The following is a 22,738-nucleotide window of genomic DNA, read 5'->3' as shown; positions in this document are numbered from 1 at the left end:
CGCTTCTGTTTCTTCGAATCTGAAAGTTAGTTCTGAAAACAAAAATGTTAAGGAGAATGAGAAAATAAGAAGGGTGATTGAATACCTTTACGGCTCCTGAAGGATGAAGCAAATATCTCTTCCGGAATCTATGAATTTGTTGTTTAAGATTTCTTAAATATCTAACATGTAAAAACACTGTAATGTTTTTTAATTTCTTAAGAAAAATACAATTATTGAGTAAAAGAGTAAGTTAGTAACTGTAATTTTTAATATTTCCAAATATAGGAAAATGAGATTAAATATTTGTGATTCTTTTAAATTAAAAATTTACATAATAATTTCAGGCCTCCTTAAGCATTCTACATAAACGATCTTCCTCGTATAATATGATGACTGATTGTGTAAATCTTATAATCAGTTATACGAATCAAAATTTCATAAATTAGTTTTCACATAATTTGTTTATACAATGACATTAACTATCAAGAGCCCTAACGCTTAACATTTGTGCCTTTATTGTTAATTCCATATAGCAGTTTAATGTTTGTCTGACCCAGAAAATTTGACTTCAAAATACAGCTGAACTAATTGCTTCAGAGCGTATGCTCCAAAATCAGGCTGTACTAATTAGCAATCCTTCATCATTGCTTGAGAAATAATAAATATCAAATAGTCAATACAGATACCCTTGTTTATTCTTTATTCTATAAGTGACAAAGTAGAAGCCAGAGAAGCTTTGAATTTCCTATCGATATGCCCAGGAAGGCCAATCTACACATCTGTGACTAGAGTTTTGATCCTTGAACTCCTAGACATGTATCCCTTTACCCGCACCAAACTCTGCTCCATTATCTAGGTCGAGATACTAACACATTCCCTTCATTAATAACCATACTTTCAAATAATAAGCAGGCTAGAGAATCTACATAGTCCAATGACAGTTACTGCCACAAAGATATATTAGAAAGAAGCATCAAGATAAAACACATGAGAATGGGATTGAGGAAAATCTTTTTACCCAGAAATAACTATTGTAAGAGTCTGACTTGCAAACTTCCCTTTTCTTCTAGGTCCTCTCTGTCTATCCCTGTCTCCATGTCTATTTCTTTTCCCTCCCTTCAAGACACATTATATATTCATTGTGTCCATCTATTACCTATGAAGGAGAAGAACTAAAAACTTGAGATAGTACAGCAACATGAATACATTTCATGAGAAAACAGAAAACAATAATAGGAAAGAATCATTATATTGCTCTAATTAGTGTCCAACACCTCTCAGATGCTATCATATCTGTAATCTCTTTCTCTATCATAATAGACATTATATCTATTCACATAACCCACCAAAATTTTTAGACGGCCTATCAAGAAAGATGTTAATTTACATGCAAGACCAACATATTCAAGGGCCCTCTCTTCCTATACTCATGAATTTGTGTATTAAAGACAACCTCAAGGCCGGGCGCGGTGGCTCACAACTGTAATCCCAGCACTTTGGGAGACAGAGGCGGGTGGATCACGAGGTCAAGAGATTGAGACCATCCTGGCTAACACGGTGAAACCCCGTCTCTACTAAAAAAAAAATACAAAAAATTACCCGGGCTTAGTGGCAGGCGCCTGTAGTCCCAGCTACTCAGGAGGCTGAGGCAGGAGAATGGCGTGAACCCAGTGAACCCAGGAGGCGGAGCTTCCAGTAAGCAGAGACCCCGCGCCACTGCACTCCAGCCTGGGCGACAGAGCGAGACTCCGTCTCAAAAAAAAAAGACAACCTCAAAGGCAATCCATCACAAACCCAGATATCCTAATTAGCATATTTTTTCTTTTCTCTTTCTTTCTTTCCTTTTTTTTTTTTTTTTTTTTTTGGAGACAGAATCTTGCTCTGTCGCCCAGACTGGAGTGCAGTGGCGTGATTATGGCTCACTGTAACCTCCGCCTCCTGGGTTCAAGAGATTCTCCTGCCTCAGCCTCCTGAGTAGCTGAGATTACACGCATGAGCCAAAATGCCTGGACAGCACATTTTTTTCTTAACACTGCATTTTATTTATCTAAGGCATTTAAATTTTATTTTAAACTAATGTTACATTTTACATAATGGCCTTTGTGTCCAAAATGTAACTATAAAATAGCTAATAATGCTTTAAATATTTGAATCCCCGAAATATGACAGATGAAATCTTCTTTCCTATAGTTTATCTCCTTTTGAATTTAGTTGTTATTTTTGCTTTTAGGGCTGACATGTGTTTCCTGTTATATAATCTTAATTAAAGCTGGTGCCTTTTATTTTTTTCACTAGAGAGTCTATTATCTCTCTGTTTAATTCAATTTACTTCAATATTGCCTATTCTACCTTGACTTTTTCTCCAAAACTTAACAGAAGCAAGGCAATACACACTCCTAATATTCTCAAAGCTCTTCTATTTCCCCATCCCAGGTACCAGTTTTTCATGAGACTATTGTTCAGGAGTCAGGCCTTCTGATACAAAGCTTCGCAGAAAGAGAGCACTTCCTGTTCTTTGCACATTCACACATATTTTCAAGAACTGCTTAATCCTAAGGGCGCATTTTCCTCCTCCTAAGTTGTTAAGTAGGTTGAAATGAATATCAATCTGTCTTTAGAATCTTAAAGCAAACCTGCTGATGGCAAAGGGAGGACGTTTCCAGGCTGAGAGTGATACATGTTTTCCTATATCTATAGTTACGCCTAGGAGACATGAACCCTAGAGACTACCTATTGCCCCAGTCTCCTGAGCTCACACACACACACACAAAAATAAAATTAATCACCATTATCTCATGTAATTCTAATATACTAGAAACCTGCAGAAAAAAATATAAAACATTAGGAGCACTTCATATAAAACTTTCATATTTTAAAGTCATTTTCCTCAGCCCTCTTATCACTTCCATATATTTCTCCAATTATAAGAACGTGTGTAATTTTAAGATCATTGATATCAGATACTGATCCACTAACTACTATTTGCTGGACATAATCCTCTTCCTCCACACCACACACTCTGACCATATTAAAAAATAGGAAGATCTAGCTTTCCGGTCATTTTGACTCATTTGGGTTAAAGCAGAAATATTACAAAGTAAACACTCAATTGGATAAATATTATAGTCCCTGTTAAATCTCTGTTCTCTTAATTACTCAGTGTCTTTTTCTCTCTCTAATTTGGATTTGGCAGGAGAAAACACTGTGAACTAGTTCTTTGGTTAAAAAGGGACTTTCGGTGTTCTTGTGAGTACTCTTCATTTCTATTTGATCCTTTTAATCTCAGAAATAGTCTGTCTTCCTTTGTCTTTGTCTTTTTGTGTCATTTGTCCTAAGGAGAGGAACCATAAGGTAGAGCACACAGGTGCAGGTCAGTATGAAAAGACAGAGGAATGGAGACACATGATTTTAAGCAGCACTTTCTTTGTCCAAACATGCCAACCTCTCACAGTTTTTGTCATCTCAACTTTGTTCCCTGGATTTGTGCTTGGAAACTCCCATCTCAGTGTTGCCTGCCCAGTGTCACAGATTATCAGGCCTCTATTGAAGGTGTCTCACATTCAGTGAGAGACTAGAGATCTGTGAGTGAATTTTTGGATCATGGAGGCTGCCTTTTCTGCACTCACTCCAGAAAGACCCCTTTTATCCCTAGTAAAGGTTTATTCTAATTCTAGAAAGTTGCCTTCTGGTCTTTCCACAAAAGCCTTGTTGGATTAAGTCCTATTGCATTATACACACCAATGAAGATCTTAATTATCAATTGAAAGAAGACAGATCTTTTGAAATATATATATATATTTCTTTTGAAATCAGGTCTTTTGAAATAAATAAATAAATATATATATATATATATATAGAGAGAGAGAGAGAGAGAGAGAGCAACAGTGTCTTGCTCTGTCACCCAGGCTGGAGTGCAGTGGCGTGATCTCAGCTCACTGTAACCTCAGCCGCCCAGGTTCAAGTGATTCTCCTGCCTCAGTCTTCCCAGTAGCTGGGACTACAGGCATGCACCACTACACCCATCAAATGTTTGTATTTTTAGTAGAGACAAGGTGTCACCATGTTGGCCAGGCTGGTCTTGAACTCCTGACCTCAAGTGATCTGCCCGCCTCTGCCTCCCAAAGTGCTAGGATTACAGGCGTGAGCCACCATGCCCCGCCCAAGCCTTCCCTATTAAAAAAAAAAATTAGAGAGCACTCTTTCTAAACAATTGGCCTATTGGCATTTATGGGAAGATCAGATAAAATTAACAACTCATGTAAGTATTACGGCTAGTTGTAAGATTTTACTTAACAAAATTACAGAACTAAAAGCAGACCTAGAGAAAAAGTTGAAATTTGAGCCCATTATTAGTCTTCCCACTCCACCCAGTTAGATCCCACTTGATTCCCTGCTCCCTTCAGTTCCTCCAGGGCATGGTGATGCTGAAGTACAATGCAGGCCAAACTATCGACTTCTGATTAGAGTATTTTCATTTTTTAACTTTTGTTTTAGATTCAGGGGTACATGTGCATGTTTGTTATATAGGTAAATTGTTGTCACAGGGATTTGTTGTACAGATTACTTCATCACCTGGGTAATAAGCATAATACCTGATAGGTAGTTTATCACTTTTTGATTGGAGAGTCTTTAATGTTTGAACCAAACACTCATGCCAAAACTGCACCTAACAAAATCATCATTATATTCTTAATATCATTAAATACCCAATCCATTTTTAAATTACCCCAATTGTCTCAAAGGCATATTTTTTCCAGTTAGTTTGAATCAAGATTCAGATAAATATGGTTGTTATAAAAGTTTACTTTGTTATATAACCATTCTTTGTGTGACAGCCTCTGTGTGTGTGTGTGTTAGGCAATATTTTGGGGGAAAAATAATAATAATGAAGCATTCTCTATATTTGGCTTAGTGCTTCATTTTGTGTCATTGTATATATTTCTGTACCAATTTTTTAAACTAATATTCAGATGAAGATGACTTATTAGCTCAGGTTCATTCTTTTAGTGTCTTTTAGGCAAAAATTCTTCATTGATTTTTCTGACTACTGTTGGTTGCAGTCCATTGAGAAGCATATGATAACTGGTTGATGACAACTAGTTGTCCTACTTTAAGTGATGATCATTCTGATCTCTGGATTCAAGTAGCGTCAACCTAATTACTTTGTTTTAAAATTACCCACAAACTTTTTTCCTAATGATTGTTATGTTCATTGAAGTCACCTTGATCCACTTTTTAAATGTGGAGTTCTACAATTGTGATTGTCTGATTTCATTCTTGATGCTTTTATTTCTTTTGAACTTCACCTCTGAGGTGATGCTGAAATACAATTCATATAGGAAAATTGGAATGAATGTTTGATTTTTTAATAACGTATTTTCAGAGTAATGAGTTGGTACCCTGACAACCATTAGTAGTAATCAATGATTTCTTATATTTTTTCTTTTTTAGTATCTAGATAGAAACATACATGAGGCCTTTAAATCAGCTGCATCAATATTCATTTTTACATTAAAATCTTCTAACAATAAACCAGTGGCAGCAATTTCAAATCTCTTCCTATGTGTCTTAGAGACAATCTGATTAACTGTTGACAGTATTCTAGCTTCCTGGAACATCGAACAGCCCAAGGCTGATCTTGCATATTTTCCACCCTAGACTTCAAATTAGCCATTTCTCCAGGAAGCCCTAGTTCTGTTTAGAGATAAAAGGTTTCCTTTTAGAGAAAATTTGGAAAAGAAAAATGTTTACAGCCATTTCTCCAAGAAGCCCTAGCTCTGTTTAGAGGGAATAGGTTTCTTTTCAGAGAAAATTTGTGAAATAAGAATGTTCACAGTGACTCTGTTATGGCTTTTAGTGGTAATTAGGAGAAAAACTTCATTTCAAAGTAAATTTCTAATTCAAATTAAGATTAAAGGATTTTTATTTATCTTTTCATATTTTCGAACTGTGACTCTTTTCTCATTTGCTGGCAAACTTTGTTTTAATAACACTTAAATAAGTACTTGTCTTTATTAAGTTTGCTTCCACCTCTTCCTATTGCTATTAGTTTTTGTTTTACCTTTCTTTATTCTTTCACACGTTATCATAGTATAAAATTTTTCTGAATCTTGTCAAACAAATAAACACAATGAGGAAATTGACATAAATCATAATGAAGTCACAAAGAAAGCATCAATGGTGCATATAATTCAATATAGAATTCAGAAATGTGGTTGGGGTACATATGGAAAGTGAAATAAAAGGGAGTTCAGCAAAACTAAAAACACATGAAAAGAACATGAACAGAGATTAAAAGTCCTCTTATAAGTGTCAGTAAGCATGTCTTCCTCAATGGATTTTAGAGTTAGTTTGAAGATAAGAAGTAAAGATAAAGTGAGAGAAGATGGTTAATTCAGAAATGCTGAGATTCATAATAATTCTAAATTATTATATGCACATGTTTATGTATATATTATATATGTATATAGCATAGACAGAGAGAAAAAGAGAGAACTACTTATTATGTTTCAGGGATTATTCTAAGCTCCTTGTAAGTGATTCCAGCTTTTTAAATTCAATTTTCCTAGAGTCCTGTGAAATTATTATGTTTTTCATCTATCAGATGACATATTATCCAAAGTTCCAATGACACTGGAAACTAAAACAACAGCAAGAAAATAATAAAGGATTTTAAAATGTCAAAAACTGATAAATATATACACATTATACATATATATGGAATATATAAATATTCCATATGTATTCCACACATATATATTCCATATATACATATAATCCATATATATATGAAATTCTACAAACTTCAATGACAATGTAATCATCAATACAAAATAATGAAAACTTTGTTTTGAAAAGAATCATAGTTTCCATAATGGATCCTGAAATAAATTGTAACCCTTGTAAGTTCTTCATTAGAAGACTTGTAATGGTTTTAGAGAAAGCAAAACTTGTCTATCTTAATGATACTATTGCTCATATCCATTTAAACATTATGTATTTATTTTTTAAAAGTTGGCAGCAAATTTTGAAACATGTTTAAGAAGCACAAAGATAAGTGAATCAAAAAAGACTCGCTTATAACTACTGAGCTCCTTCTTCTCTCTACTCCAACACTGTGCCTCTCCCGTGAACCCCCGCCTGCCATTACTTGGGAATCCTGAATTGTGCTAATAAAATCTTCCCTAGGAGTGAATTTTGGAGCCCATCACTTTTCTGAGAGCTTCTTTCACATCTTTATTTCTCAGGCTGTAGATCACAGGGTTCAGCATAGGAATCACGACTGTGTAGAACACGGTGGCCACTTTGTCAGCATCTCCACTATTGCCTGAACTGGGCCTGCAATAAGTGGAAAGGACTGTTCCATGGAAGACAGTGATAGCTGTGAGGTGGGAAGCACAGGTGGAGAAGGCTTTGTGCCTGCCCTCTGCAGAGCCCATCTTCAGGATGGTGGTGAGAATTAGCAGGTAGGAGGTGAGGATGATCATGATGGTAACACTCTCATTCAAAGTGGCCACCAGGAACAGCAGTGTCTCATTCACAGTGATATCAGAGCAAGCAAGACTTAAGACAGGAGGTAGATCACAGAAAAAGTGGTTAATCACATTAGATCTATAGAAGGGGATCCTAAGAGCTAAGCACAAGTGCATCAGAGAACACACCGTCCCACAGAAGTAGCAGCAAGAAGCCAGCTCCACACACACTTTCCAAGACATGGTGACTGTGTATAGCAAAGGGTTACAGATGGCCACAAAGCGGTCATAGGCCATCACGGCCAGCAGGAAGACCTCAGTGACCACACAAGTGCAAAACAAGTAGAATTGCACCATGCACCCTAGGAAGGAGATGGCTTTGTCCTTGTTAAAGATATTAGCCAACATTTTTGGCACAATTATTGAGGAGTAGCAGAAATCTACAAAGGACAAGTGGCTGAGGAAAAAGTACATGGGGGTGTGGAGCCGAGAGCTGACCTGAATCAGTGCAATCATGCCCAGGTTGGCTAACAACGTGACTCCATAGATGAGAAGGAACAGCAGGAAGAGGCAGACTCTCAACTCAGGGACATCTGATAATCCGAGGAGAATGAACTCAGCCACAGTGGTGCAGTTTTCCTTGCCCATGTCTCCAATTTATATGAGATTGGAGGAAAAGAAACTTAAAAATTATTCTCCATTATATAGTCTAAATTTTAGTTTTGGCTGTATCCTGTAAAAAGACATCAGAAAAAGTAGGATAGTTTATCTTATCAGCAAAGAATAAAACTTTTTGTGAAATTTTAAAAAGTTCAACTTTGTATAACACAAATGCATAAACTTAGTTTAATTCAAAGATCAAACAAAAATATTAACGTATATATGAATTTATATTGTTCTTTTAATAAGTCTTTGAGAATTGACAGCTTTGCACTGAATCATTGGGAATGAGGTCAACTTACTATTTAATTAGCCTCCTTACTCTTTCAAATTCAAATCCCATTTTCTTAGCCAACTCCAAATATTGGGATCCTAGAAAATAATATTTAGAATCTACGGCACCTCTCTCTGAATTTTTCATTACAGTGATGAGAAATACACTTATTTAAGATGTTAGCAGTCAAGTGTTTGTATTTTATTGATATATTTTAGATGAAGAAACTCATTTTATAATCTGTATTAGTATTTTCTCTGTAAAATTAGCATGGTGATTTGGTTAATTACACTTTTCAATGTCAGCCATGGTTTAGGGAATTGGTACTCTTGGGGACAACTCACTGTAAGTATGACTCCACAGTCTTAAAAAATTATGTCTTAAATAAATTTACTGCTTTCAATCTATTTGAAGACCTGATCAAAGATGTGCATGGGAAATTACTAAGAAAACTTCCCACTGCTGCATTGCAGTATTGTTTGTAATATTAAAACTTAGAAATAAAATGTCAAATAAGAGAAAGATGAGCACATTTGTAGTGTATATAATATAAAAGCATGCAGTCATATAAAGGATAACTTTAAATCATCTTAATGATATCAATAAATCACTGTGAAAAGGGATAAAATACTTAAAAACAGCCAGAATGTAGAGAAAAAATAGTATATAATAATGTATAATATAAATACATATATTTATGCCACACACAAACAATCGTATATTTAATCCTTACAACATCCATGAACATAAATATTTATTTTAAAAAATCTGTTAACTTGTCTTACTTCTCCCAAAACATCATTATTAGTGAGTGAAATGGGGAAAGACGTTGGAATTTTTAAAATTAGGGACACATATTTTTTAGACCTTTGACACACAGCAAACGTAAAGTGAGGGTGAGAATCTTGTCATTCTTTCTCTTCCTGACCCTTGATACATTCATACATCATTGTAGAAGCACCAGTCAAGCACTCCTGCAAGAAAAAAATCTGGACTAGAGACCAACACAACCAGACATTTTTCCCATTCTTCAACTGATTTCAAAGATATGCAGCATGCATATTACTAAATGCCAGGTTGAAAATTTAAAAAAATTGTTTTGATAATATGTTGTTTTCTCTTAAAATGACCAGGAGAGGTGAGTTGTGTATCTTCCCCTGAGTTCAAACTAATACACACTTTTGAAAGCCCTTTCCTGCTTTCAAATCTAAAGAAAAAAAAATCAAGCTGTTAATTGCACATAGAGCGGTGATTCTTTGTCAAAAGTGACTTTGATCCCAATGGCATATTTGTCAATGTCTGGGGACATTTTTGGTCGTTACAAGAGGAAGGGGGTGCTATTGACATGTAGTGGGGATGTTGTTGAACAATCTACAATGCCTTCTACAAAGTACATGAAGGTCCCTGCCTGCAGCACATACAACAAAACGTTATCTGGACCAACAATTCAATGATGCCTTAGTTGAGAAACCTGCCATAGAGAGGCATTTCAACATGCTTTTCACAAAGAAAAAGTAATTCCTCTTCTTTCTGCTTCAGAGGTGGTTCTCATGTCCATGTCCCTCCATGAACAGTCCTGTTCCTATTGCCTCTTGCTACCACCCTCAGCATCAAGGTGACTTTGGAGATAATCTCCATGCAGTCTTTACTAGGTTGTCTGGGCAGAGTTAGTGTGATAGAGGGGAAAGAGGGAAGGATAGAGAAAACAAGTGTTCATCCCAATTTGTTCAGACTGCTTTTCATCTCACATTAATAGCTGTTGTAAGATATTTGGTATTGCAGATTAAATAGTTTCCACTTCCCACCAAATTGTCCCTTAATACACAATGAGAAAAATACTGCCATCAAGCAGTGCTCAAACCATGGCATTTGAAAAAACATTATCTGATTAAGAGAGGGATAAAACACACATTTTAAACATTTTATAATACTATTTCCTTCCTTTAGAATTCCTCCTTCAGCAATGCATGACTATAATAAATTACCTCCATGAGGAACAAAAGTCAAGCTTCCAGCTCCCAGAACATATAATTTATGTTCATTCTAAAAAATACACAATGTAGTTCAACTAACCAACCTATTGGAGGGCCATTGCTTCTCCTATTTCTGAAGATGCTATGATGGAAAATGCTGTTTTATATTTGTGTGTGTGTTTGTGTGTGTGTGTGTGTCCCTGGGGCCATGTTTCATAAGCTTCCCAAAACAATCACTGATCTCTGTGGGATATCAACAAAATATCAAGGAAACCATCATATCTTGGGACTCCAACAATTACTGACCATTATGGAATATAAAAGGGGTGAGAAAAAATCCAACTTGGTACAAATTATTGTAATCTAATACAATTACATTCAGAGTTCATGATGAAATGCAGAACACTGTATGCCACATCCAAGTATTGCCTCTGTGAGCCAGTACTCACACTGTCATTATGAAATATATGAATAGGTCCTATAAACTTCGTTTGTCTTATTATACTCAAAAACTCCTTCCTACAGAGCGTAGAGTCTGAAACCACACCAGAGATCCTCCAAATACCAGAAAGGGGTGGGGATAATGAATCTATTTTACTAAGAATAATAATTGGTTACATTTACTGAGTACTTCGCCTGTGCCAGGTACTATTCTATATCTAACTGTGAACACATATTTTTCTTCATAAAAATGGTTGACATCAGTACTGTTGTTATTTCTCCTTTAAAAATAAGGTTATGGAGGCACAGCAGTTGTAACTTTCCCACAGTCACACACAGATTCCCTGGTAGAGAGCAGCCAAGTGTAGCTTTTTGTTTGTGCCATCTGTGTATCTATAAGGATGAGCAGAGCTCCAGAATGGTACTGGTGTGGGTGACTCCTTCTTCAATGCTGGCGGTCATTAAATGGGAATTTCTCAAGGACCTCCTCAAGCTCTGCCTCCTTCTTGACTAGATATAGGAAGGTCAACCTGAACAAAGTGTTCAAATCTCAGTCTGTGTGACCCTAGATAAAGCAAACATTTGAATAATTCCATGGATGTAATGAGTTACAATCTATATGTGTTTTCCAAAATTGATCTGGGAATTCTCTGAATTGGAGGAGACTGTCTGGGTCTCCTTTTGTACCTAGCATTCTCACAACCACTTTTCTCTCACTCTTTAAAAGCAAGGGATTTTTCTAATCCGTACACATCTTTCCACGTGAATCACTCTGATGAGAAAAACAAAAGCAAATATGCAAAGCCTAAACTTAAAATGCTGCTATCCATGAGGCCTGAAGTTGCCTGTAATCAAAACACTTCAAACCCATGGTATGACTTGTTTCTCTTGGGTGTTTGTATATTTTTTTTTCATGGCAAAGAAAGGCAGTTGACATGTATTCTAGCCAGTATAACCTTGGCCAGGCATGATGACTAGTGACCGTAATTCCAGAACATTGGGAGACCAAGGTGAGCAGATTGCTTGATCTTAGGAGTTCAAGACAAGCCTGGGAAACATGGTGAAACCCTTTCCCTACCAAAAAATTAAAAAATTAACCAGGTTTTGTAGCATGCACCTGTAGTCCCAGCTACTTGGGAGGATGAGATGAGAGGATCACTTGAGCACAGGAGTTCCAGGCTTCAGTGTGCTGTGTTTGCACCACTGCACTCCAGGCTGGGTGGCAAGAGAGATCTTGTCTCAAAAAAAAAAAAAAAAAAAAAAAGCTGTTGGCTATTGAGTATGACTATATGCATAATATATACATATTGATATGGTTTGGCTGTGTCTCCATCCAAATCTCATCTTGAATTCCCACGTGTTGTGGAAGGGACCCAGTGGGAGGTCATTGAATCATGGTGGCAGGTCTTTCCAGTGCTGTTTTCATGATAGCAAATAAGTCTCGTTAGATCTGATGGTTCTAATAGGGGGAGTTTCCCTGCACAAGCTCTGTTTTTGCTTGCCACCATCCATGTAAGATATGACTTGCTCCTCCTTGCCTTCCACCATGATTGTGAGGCTTCCCCAGGCATGTGGACTAACTGTAAGTCCATTAAACCTCTTTCATTTGTAAATTGTCCAGTCTTGGGTATGTCTTCATTAGCATTGTGAAAACGAACTAATACAGTAAATCAGTAACAGTAGAGGGCATCGCTGCTGAAAAGATACCCAAAAATGTGGAAGCAACTTTGGAACTGGGTAACAGTCAGAGGTTGGAACAGTTTTGAGGGTTCAGAAGAAGACAGGAAAGTGTGAGAAAATTTGGAACTCCCTAGAGACTTGTTGAATGGCTTTGACCAAAATGCTGATAATGATATGGACAATGAAATCCAGGCTGAGATGGTCTCAGATGGAGATGAGAAATTTGTTGAAAACTGGAGCAAATGTGACTGTTGTTATGTTTTAGCAAAGAGACTGGTGGCATTTTGCCCATGCCCTAGAGATCTGTGGCAATTTGAACTTGAGAAAGATGATTTAGGGTATCCGGCAGAAGAAATTTCTAAGCATCAAAGCATTCAAGAGCTGACTTGGGTGCTGTTAAAGGCATTCAGTTTTAAAAGGGAAACAGCATAAAATTTTGGAAAATTTGCAGCTTGACAATGGAATAGAAAAGAAAATCCCATTTTTCTGAGGAGAAATTCAAGCCAACTGCAGAAATTTGCATAAGTAAAGAGGAACTGAATGCTAATCACCAAGATAATAGAGAAAATGTCTCCAGGGCATGTCAGAGAACTTTGCAGCAGCCCCTCCCATCACAGGCCTGGAGGTTAAGGAGGAAAAAATGATTTTGTGGGCCAGGCCTACATTCCCTGTGCTGCATACATTCAGGACTTGGTGCCCTGAATACCGCTTGCTCCAGCCATGACTAAAAGGGGGCAAGGTACAGCTTGGGCTGTTGCTTAAGAGGGTGGAAGCCCCCAGCCTTGGCAGAGTCCAAGTGATGTTGAGCCTGTGGGTACACAGAAGTCAAGAATTGAGGTTTGGGAACCTCAACTTAGATTTCAGAAGATGTATGGAATTGCCTGAATGCCCAGGCAGAAGTTTGCTGTAGGGACAGTGCCCTCATGGAGAACCACTGCTAGGGCAGTGGGGAAGGAAAATGTGGAGTCAGAGCCTTCACACAGAGTCCCTACTGAGGCACTGCCTAGTAGAGCTGTAAGAAGAAGGCAACTGTCCTCCAGACCCCAGAATGGTAGATCCACCAACAGTTTTCACTGTGTTCCTGGAAAAGCCACAGACACTCAGTGACAGCCCATGAAGACAGCCAGGAGGGGTGCTATACCCTGCAAAGCCACAGGGGCAGAGCTGCGCAAGACCATGGGAAACTACCTCCTGCATCAGCGTGACCTGGATGTGAGACATGGAATCAAAGGAGACAATTTTGGAACTCTAAGATTTCACTGCCCTGCTGGATTCTGGATGTTCCTGGGGCCTGTAGCCCCCTTTTTTTCCCCCGATTTCTTCCATTTGGAATGGCTGTCTTTGCCCAGTGCCTGCACCCCCATTGTATCTAGGAAGTACTTAACTTGCTTTTGATTTTACAGGCTTATAGGCAGAAGGGACTTGCCTTGTCTTACATGAGACTTTGGACTGTTGACTTTCAAGTTAATGCTTAAATGAGTTAAGACTTTGGGGGACGGTTGGGAAGGCATGATTGATTTTTAAATTTGAGGACATGAGATTTGGGAGGGGCCAGAGGCAAAACGATATGGTTTGGCTGTGTCTCTACCCAAATTTCATCTTGTAGTCACACATGTTGTGGGAGGGACCAGGTGGGAGATTACTGAATCATGGGGGCTGGTCTTTCCCATGGTGTTCTGGTGATAGTGAATAAGTCTTACGAGATCTGATGGTTCTAGGAGGGAGAATTTCCCTATACAAGCTCCCTTCTGCCTGCTGCCATCTATGTAAGATGTGACTTGCTCCTCCTTGCCTTCCACCATGATTGTGAGGCCTCCCCAGGCATGTAGAACTGTAAGTCCATTAAATCTCTTTCTTTTTTGAATTGCCCAGTCTCTGGTATATCTGTATTTGCATCATGAAAATGAACTAATACACATATATAGTATACTATATACACTCAGATATATAATAGAATAATGAAAACCTTTGTTAAATATCTATTCATTTTGTTCTTAGTGTATTGCTAAATTATTATCACAAAATGCATGTCTCTTGAGGAAGAGAGTCATGATAGAAAAGCTGAAAATGCATCTATAGAAAACATAATTGGCAGTATTGCCTTATGTCATATAGACAACCCACAAGAAAGCTGCTTTACTTACCTATTTACCTTATGCTTAAAGAGATAGGAGGAGTCTTTAAAAGTTGATTTAAATTTAAAATAGTTGGGAAAAATGTCATGGTCACTATCCATAAATTGAATAATATAAGTGTGAAGCACTACACTTTTGATGACATGTACTTAAACCACATAAGATAATGCCATATGAATAAAATATTGCATTACCTAGTTTTAATTCAATCAACAATTTTAAATTTAAAATAAATTTTATTATTTTAAATAAGTTACCTCAATGTGGAATAATAGAAGATAATCAATTATTACATAATTAAATTTGGGGAAGTCTTTGTGGTAGCCTTCCCATAATTTGAGAAGCATGAAGGAAAATATCTCTTCTAGAATCTGTGTGTTTATTGTTCAAGATTTACTAAATATCTAAAGTTGTAGAAAATTGTAATCTTTTAAAATTTTCTTGAGAAAAATATAATTATTGAGTAATATATTGTTATTAACTGTAATTTTTAATATTTACAAATATAAGAAGATGAGGTTAAATTATGTGTGATTATTTTAAATAGAAATTTACATAATACCTTAGGCCTTCCTTGAATATTGAAAATTCATAAAAGATAATCCTGGTATAATATGATGGCTGATTATGTAAATCCTGTAATCAGTAATACAAATCAGAATTTTCAAAATAAATTAGTTTTTACATCATATGTTCCCAGTGACATTAACTATTAATAGCCCTAACACTTAACATTTGTGCCTTTATTGTTAATTCCATATAGCGCTTTACTCTTTGTCCAACCTTGTAAAAATAACTTAGAAATACGTCTTAATTAATTTTTTAGAGTGTATGCTCCTTAACTCAGGGTGTGCTAATTAGCAATCTTTCCTCATTGCCCGAGAAATAATCAAATTAGAACAGATTATACAGATAATCTAGTTTATTCTTTATTCTGGAGGTGACAAAGGAGAAAAAAGAGAAACTTTGACTTTTCCATTGATACATGTATAAAGACCAATCTACCTATGCATGACTAGAGCTCTGATCCTCAGACTCCTAGCCATGTATCCCTTTACCTGCCCCCAAATCTGCCCCATGATCTAGATGTAGATACTAACATATTCCCTTCATTAATAACTATATTTCCATTAATAAGCAGTCTAGAGACTCTACATGTGTGAGAAAGAGCCCAACAATAGTTAATTGCCACAAAGATACACTAGAAAGCAGCATCAAGATAAAACACATGAGAATGGGATTGAGGAAAATCTTCTCACCAAGGAATAACTATAGGAAGACTATGACTTGCAAATTTCTCTTCTCTTCAAGGTCCTCTCTGTCTTTCCCTATCTCCATCTCTATTTCTCTTCACTCTCTTCAAGACACACTGGATTTTAATTTTGTCCTTCTATTACCTATGAAGGAGAAGGACTAAAAACTAGAGGTACTACTGCAACATCAAGACCCTTAATGAGAAAACAGGAAACATTAATGGGAAAGGAAAGGAATAGGAAAGGAAATCATTAAATTTCTCTAATTAGTGTCCAACACCTCTCAGATCCTGTCATATCTGTATTTGCTTTCTCTATCATCAAAGACATTATCTCTATTCACAACACTCAAGAAAGTTTTAGACGGCCCATCAAGAAAGATTTCCAGTTACATGCAAGACCAAGACACTCAATGGCCCTCTTTTCCTATACTAGTGAATTTGAGTATTAAAGACAATCTCAAAAGACAGTCCATCACAAACCCAGAAAATCTAATTAGGACATTTTTCCCAATACTGCATTTCACTCCTCTAAAGCATTTAAAATTTTATTTTAAACTAATGTTATATTTTACATAATGAGTTTTGTGTCACAAATGCAACTATTGAATAGTTATTAAAAGTTTAGATATTTGATTCCAGGAAATATGGCAGATGAAATCTCCTTTTCTGTCAATTCCCCCCACCCCTTCAAATTTAGCTGTTATTTTTGCTCTTAGGGGTGACATGCATTTCCTGTTATACAATCTTAATTAAAGCAGATCCCTTCCCTTGTTTTTTTCACTAGAGAGTCTGTTTCATTTCTATTTATTTCAACTTACATAACTACTTGTCTATTTCCTCCAAAACTTAACAGAAGCAAGGCAATACACATTCCTAATATTCTCAAAGTTCTTCTATTTCCCCATCCCAGGTACCAGTTTTACATGAGGCTGTTGTTCAGGAGCCAGGCCTTCTGATACAAAGTTGTGCGGAAAGAGAGTACTTCCTGTTTCTTGCATATTCACGCATAGTTTTCAAGAACTGTTTAGTTCTAAGGGTGCATTTTGCTCCTCCTAGATTTTTTTATGGATTGAAATTAATATCAATCTGTCTTTAGAATCTCAATGCAAACCTGTTGATGGCAAAGGTAGGATGTTTCCAGGCTGAGAGTGATACATGCATTCTTATATCTACAGTTACACCTAGGAGACATGAACCCTAGAGACTACCTATTGTCCCAGTCTCCTGAGGTCACAAAAAGACAATTAAAATTAATCACAATTATCTGATGTAATTGCAATATACTACAAAACCTGCAAAAAATTATAAGAGCATTAGGAGCACTGCATATAAAAAAATTTATATTTAAAAGTCATCTTCCTCAGCCCTCTGATAACTCCCATATATTTCTATAATTATAAGAATATGTGTAATTTTAAGATAATTGTTATCAAATACTGATTGAGTGACTACTATTTGCCTTACATTATCCTTTTCTTCAATACTGCACACTGGGACCATATTGAAAAATATGAAGGTCTAGCTTTCAGGTTGTCCTGACTTATTTATAGTTAAAACAGAAATATTTACAAAACAAACATTGAATTGGATAAATGATATAGTCCCTGTTAAATCTCTGTCCTGTTCTTTAGTTCTTTTCCCTGCTGTCTTCTCCACCTATTCTGACTAGTGTCTCCTCTGCTTGGAATTCTTTTCCTTAGGTTTTGGTCAAATGTAAAGTTTTTAGATAAGCCTTCTGTGAACACACTATTATAATCTGAGAGTTCCCTTACTGCCAAACTTTATTGTTTAAAATACTTAACATGGTTAAAACATATTTTTAATCTTTACATATTGCATTTATATTATAGTACATCCTCACTTAACATCCTCAGTAGGTTTTTGGAAATTGTGACTTTAAGTGAAAAGATATACAATGAAACTATTTTTTTTCATCAATGGTCGAACAAAATGACATTATTTGAGGACCAACTATACATTGTTTCCTTAAAGTTACACTTTCCAAGAACCTATTGATGATGTTAAGTGAGACTTTACTATTTGTTTTTTGTTTCTTCCTACTAGAACAAAAGTTCCAGGAAAGCAGGGATTTTTCATTTTTTCTTCACTGATATGTTCCAAGCTCCCACATCAGTAATTAGCTCAAAGTGTATGTACCAGGAATAGGTATTGAATGATAAATATTCCCTTCTATATAACTGAGAATAGAGCCAAACCTACCAGAGCTTTGGGAAATCAGAGCACAGAGAGAAGATCACACACACACACACACACACACACACACACACACACTGGAAGTTTTTAGAAAATGCGATGTTTTAATATAAATATATGCTATTGTCATCTTTTAATGGAGTGAAAGATGGGTCACCCCAAAATATGCCAGATTGGTATATTGATTATTTTGAGTGAAAAACATTGACGAACTTACAGTTTCAGAAAGGATGAACTGATCTGTCTCTTCCTGCATGCAGCCAGTGATGAAGTTTCCTCTGGGATAGGCACCCTCTCATCCCAGGGCTAGAATGTGGCCCTTATGACCATGGACTTGAACTTAGAGACTACAAGGGACCTGAATAAACATACCTAATGAAAAATCCTTATCTTCCACATGGTTTACAGCCACCTCATCTATGTCATAGTGATTCCCCTAGAAAATTTCACTCCCTTAGCCAGATTTTCTTTGTCCTGTCATTCTTCTAAAATTGATTGTTCTTTGTCTACAAAGTATAAAAGTATCTTGTTTAGGTTATTTTTCAGACATCACTGACATGTGAAGATCCCCAGGTATATGAGAAAATTTGTATAATCATTAATTTTTTTATTGTAGGTTTCAAAGGTATGAGTGCAGGTTTGTTCCATAGGTACACTTGCCTCATGGGGGCTGGTTGTACAGATTATTTCATCACCCAGGCATTAAGCCTAGGCATTAACAGATTATTTCATCACCCAGGCATTAAGCCTAGGCATTAACAGATTATTTCATCACCAAGGCATTAACCCATTCGTTGTTTTTCCTGCTCCTCTCCCTCTTCCCAACCTTCACCCTGCAAGGGCTGCAGTGTGTGCTGTTTCCCTCTATTTCTCCATGTATTCTCATCATTTAGTTCCCAGTTATAAGTGAGAGCATGTGGTATCTGGTTTTCTATTCCTGTCTTAGTTTGCTGAAAAGAATGACCTCCACCTGCATCTATGTCCCTGCAAAGACCATGATCTCATTCTTTTTTATGACTGCATAGTATTCTATGGTGCATACGTACCATATTTTGTTTATGCACTCTATCTTTGCTACGCATTTAGGTTGATTCTATGTCTGTGCTATGGTGAATAGTGCTGCAATGAACATATGCATGCATGTGTCTTTATAATAGAATGATTCGTATTCCTCTGGGCCAATACCCAGTAATGGAATTGATGGGTCAAATGGTATTTTTGTCTTTAGGTCTTTGAGGAATCGCCACCCTGTCTTCCACAGTGGCTGAAATAATTTACGCTCCCACCAATAGTGTATAACCTTCCTTTTTTCACCATAACCTGGCCAGCATCTGTTATTTTTTGACTTGTTAATAGTAACTATCCTGACTGGTGTTAGGTGGCATCTCGTTGTGGTTTTGATTTGCATTTCTCTATTTAACAGTGATATTGAGCTTTGCAAAATTAACCTGTTTTCAATTTAGTTTCTAGTTGAAGAGCCCACTAAGAGCTAAGAGGGGTTCAGGGTGATCTCTGTATCCCCTACAGAAATTGGCCCCAACTTGGGGCCATCCTTTACTGGTTGGAACATTGCTCTTTCCAGAAATGCTGCAGCTGAGATCCTGGACCTCTGACAAAAGGACTTCAGAGGTCAGATTTCTTTCTGTCAGCTTCCTGGATCTCTGTTGTAGGGGCTGTTTGAGAGGAGAGTGGTAAGACTCTGTCTTTTTCCCTCTCTAAATTGGAATTGGCAGGAGAAAACCCTTGTGAACTAGTTGTTTCAGTAAAAAGTGACTTTTGGTGTTCTTGTGAATACTCTTGATTTCTACTTGATCCTTTTGATCTCAGAAATTGTCTTCCTTTATCTTTGTCTTTTTGTGTCATTTGTCCTAAGGAGAGGGACCATAAGGTAGCGCACACAGGTACAAGTCAGTCTGAAAAGATTGAGGAATGGAGGCACATGATTTTAAGCAGCACTGTCTTTGTCCAAACATGCCAACCTCTCACGGTGTTTGTCATCTCAACATTGTTCCCTGGATTTGTGCTCAAAACTCCCATCTCAGTGTTGCCTGCCCCAGTGTCACAGATTATTAGGCCTATATTGAAGGTGTCTCACATTCAGTGAGAGACTAGAGATCTGTGAGTGAATTTTTGGAACATGGAGGCTGCACTTTCTGCACTCACTCCAGAAAGACCCCTTTTATCCCTAGTAAAGGTTTATTCTAAACCTAGGAAGTTACCTCCTGGTCTTTCCATAAAAAGGCTTATTGGATTAAGTCACCATTGGACTATACACACCAGTGAAAATCCTAATTATCAATGGAAAAAAGGCAAATATTTGAATTAGAAAAACTTCTGTATTAAAAAATATTAGAGAAATCTCATTCTAAACAATTTGGATATTGGTACTTATGGAAAGATCAGATAGAAGGAATAACTCAGCAAAGTATAAAACTAGTCTTAAAATTTATCTTAACAAAATTAAATAACAAACAGCAGACCTAGAGGAAAAGTTGAAATCAGCTCCCACTATAAGTCCCACTGCTCTACCCACTTACATCCCACTTGATAACCAGCTCTGTCCCTGACCAAGCAGAAAATCTACTGGATCTCTGGACCTCTGGTTTGAACACCTGGAAGCGGCATTTTTGTCCAATGATGCTGCAGGTTCCTCTCTGGTGAACCATCAGTGCCTCCAGAGCATGGTGATACTGAAGTAAAATGGAGGCAAAAAGGCCAATCAACTTCTGATTAGAGTGTTTTGATTTTTTAACATTTATTTTACATTCAGGGGTACACGTGCAAGTTTGTTTTAAAGACAAATTGGTGTCACAGGAATTTGGTATACAGATTATTTTGTCACCCAGCTAAAAAGCATAATACCCGATAGGTAGTTTTTAATTCCTCGATTGTTTTTAATATTTGAACCAAACACGCATGCCAAAACTGCACCTAACAAAATCACTGTTATATTTTTAATACTATTAAATGCCCAATCTGTGTTTAAATTACCCCAATTGTCTCAACGACATACTTTTCCAGTCAGTTTGGATCAAGAGTCAAATAGTTGTGGTTGTTATAGCCAGTTTACTTTGTTATATAACCATTCTTTGTGTGAGAGCCTGTGTGTGTGTGTGTGTGTGTGTGTGTGTGTGTGTATACCCACATGTTAGGTAATATTTTGCAAGGGAAAATAATAATTCAGCACTCTCTGTATTTTGCTTAGTGCTTTATTTTGTGTCATTTTATTTATTTCTGTACTAATTCTTTTTAACTAATGCTGAGATCAAGAATATTTATTAGCTTAGTTTCCTTCTTTTACTTTTTTTTAACAAAGCAAAAATTCTGGCTGGGCGTCTCAGCAGTTTGGGAGGCCAAGGGGGGCAGATGACGAGGTCAGGAGATCAAGACCATCCTGGCCAACATGGTGAAACCCCGTCTCCACTAAATATACAAAAATTAGCCAGGCATGGTGGTGCACACCTGTAGTCCCAGCTACTCAGGAGGCTGAGACAGGAGAATCGCTTGAACGCAGGAGGTGGAGGTTGCTGTGAGCTGAGATCTTGCCACTGCACTCCAGCCTGGCAACAGAGTGAGACTGTCTCAAAAAAAAAAAAAAAAGCAAAAATTCTTCATAGATGATTCTGACTACTGTACATTGCAGTCCATTGAGAAGCACATGGTAACTGGTTGATGATAACTGTTTGTCCAACTTTTAGTGATGATCATTCTGATCTCTGAATTCAGGTTGTGTCAACTTAGTTACTTCATCTTAAAATTATCCACAAACTTTTTGCCTAATGATTGTTATGTCTGTTGAAATCATTACCTTTATTCATTTTTTAAATGTGGAGTTCTACAGTTGTGATTGTCCAATTTCATCCTTGTTTATGCTTTTATTTCTTCTGAAATTCACCTCATTAATCAGTAGGTGATGCTGACACACTATTCATATAGGAAAAATAGAATAAATATATATATTATTTAATTACTTATTTTCAGAGTAATGAATTGGTGCCCTAATATCCATTGATATTAAACAATGGCTTATTTATTTTTTTCTTTTTCAGTATCTAGATTTAAACCTATATGAGGACTTTAAATCAATTGTAATCAATATCCATTTTTATGTTTAAAAAGTTTTTTCTGACCATAAACCAGCATCAGCCATTTCAAATTGCTTCCTATGTCTCTTTGAGACAATCTGATTAGCTGCTGATAGTATTCTATCTTTCTGGAGCATTAAATTGCCCAAAGCTCATCTTGCCTATTTTCCACCCTAGACTTCAAATTAGCCATTTCTCCAAGAAGCCCTAGTTTTATTCCTAGGGGAAAGGTTTCTTTTTAGAGAAAATTTGGAGAATGTTGCTTGAATTTGTATAGTATTTGTTACCAAATATTTGTGTTTATTTAGTCATTCATATAAAAGTTAGAAATAATTTTGAAATATGGTTTCTCATTGTTTTCAGATTAAATGTTTATTTTCATTCATTTTGTATAAACTGGACTAAACTTGTAGAAATTTCTGAACCTGATAATACTGGGAATGCTATATCAATTCACATTTGACAATTCCATAAAAACCTCATATAAATATATGTTCTAGGCTTTAGAAACATTGTAGCCTCTGTTTGGGTTGTTCATTTGGATTGAAAACAACTTTTGAGACTGGT

General features: G+C 36.5%; 1 protein-coding gene across 1 annotated transcript; it reads right to left on the bottom strand.

Moving 5' to 3' along the window:
* Nucleotides 1-7,092: 7,092 nt before the first annotated feature.
* On the bottom strand, nucleotides 7,093-8,200 carry LOC100985390 (olfactory receptor 5L1). Its single transcript, XM_003811926.6, has one exon. The coding sequence runs from the start codon at nucleotides 8,100-8,102 to the stop codon at nucleotides 7,167-7,169; it is 936 nt and encodes a 311-aa protein (XP_003811974.2). The 5' UTR covers nucleotides 8,103-8,200; the 3' UTR covers nucleotides 7,093-7,166.
* Nucleotides 8,201-22,738: the final 14,538 nt, after the last annotated feature.

This window comes from Pan paniscus, chromosome 9, assembly GCF_029289425.2.
Source record: "Pan paniscus chromosome 9, NHGRI_mPanPan1-v2.0_pri, whole genome shotgun sequence".
Classification (NCBI taxonomy): Eukaryota; Metazoa; Chordata; class Mammalia; order Primates; family Hominidae; genus Pan; species Pan paniscus.
This window is presented reverse-complemented; position numbering and strand designations above follow the sequence as displayed.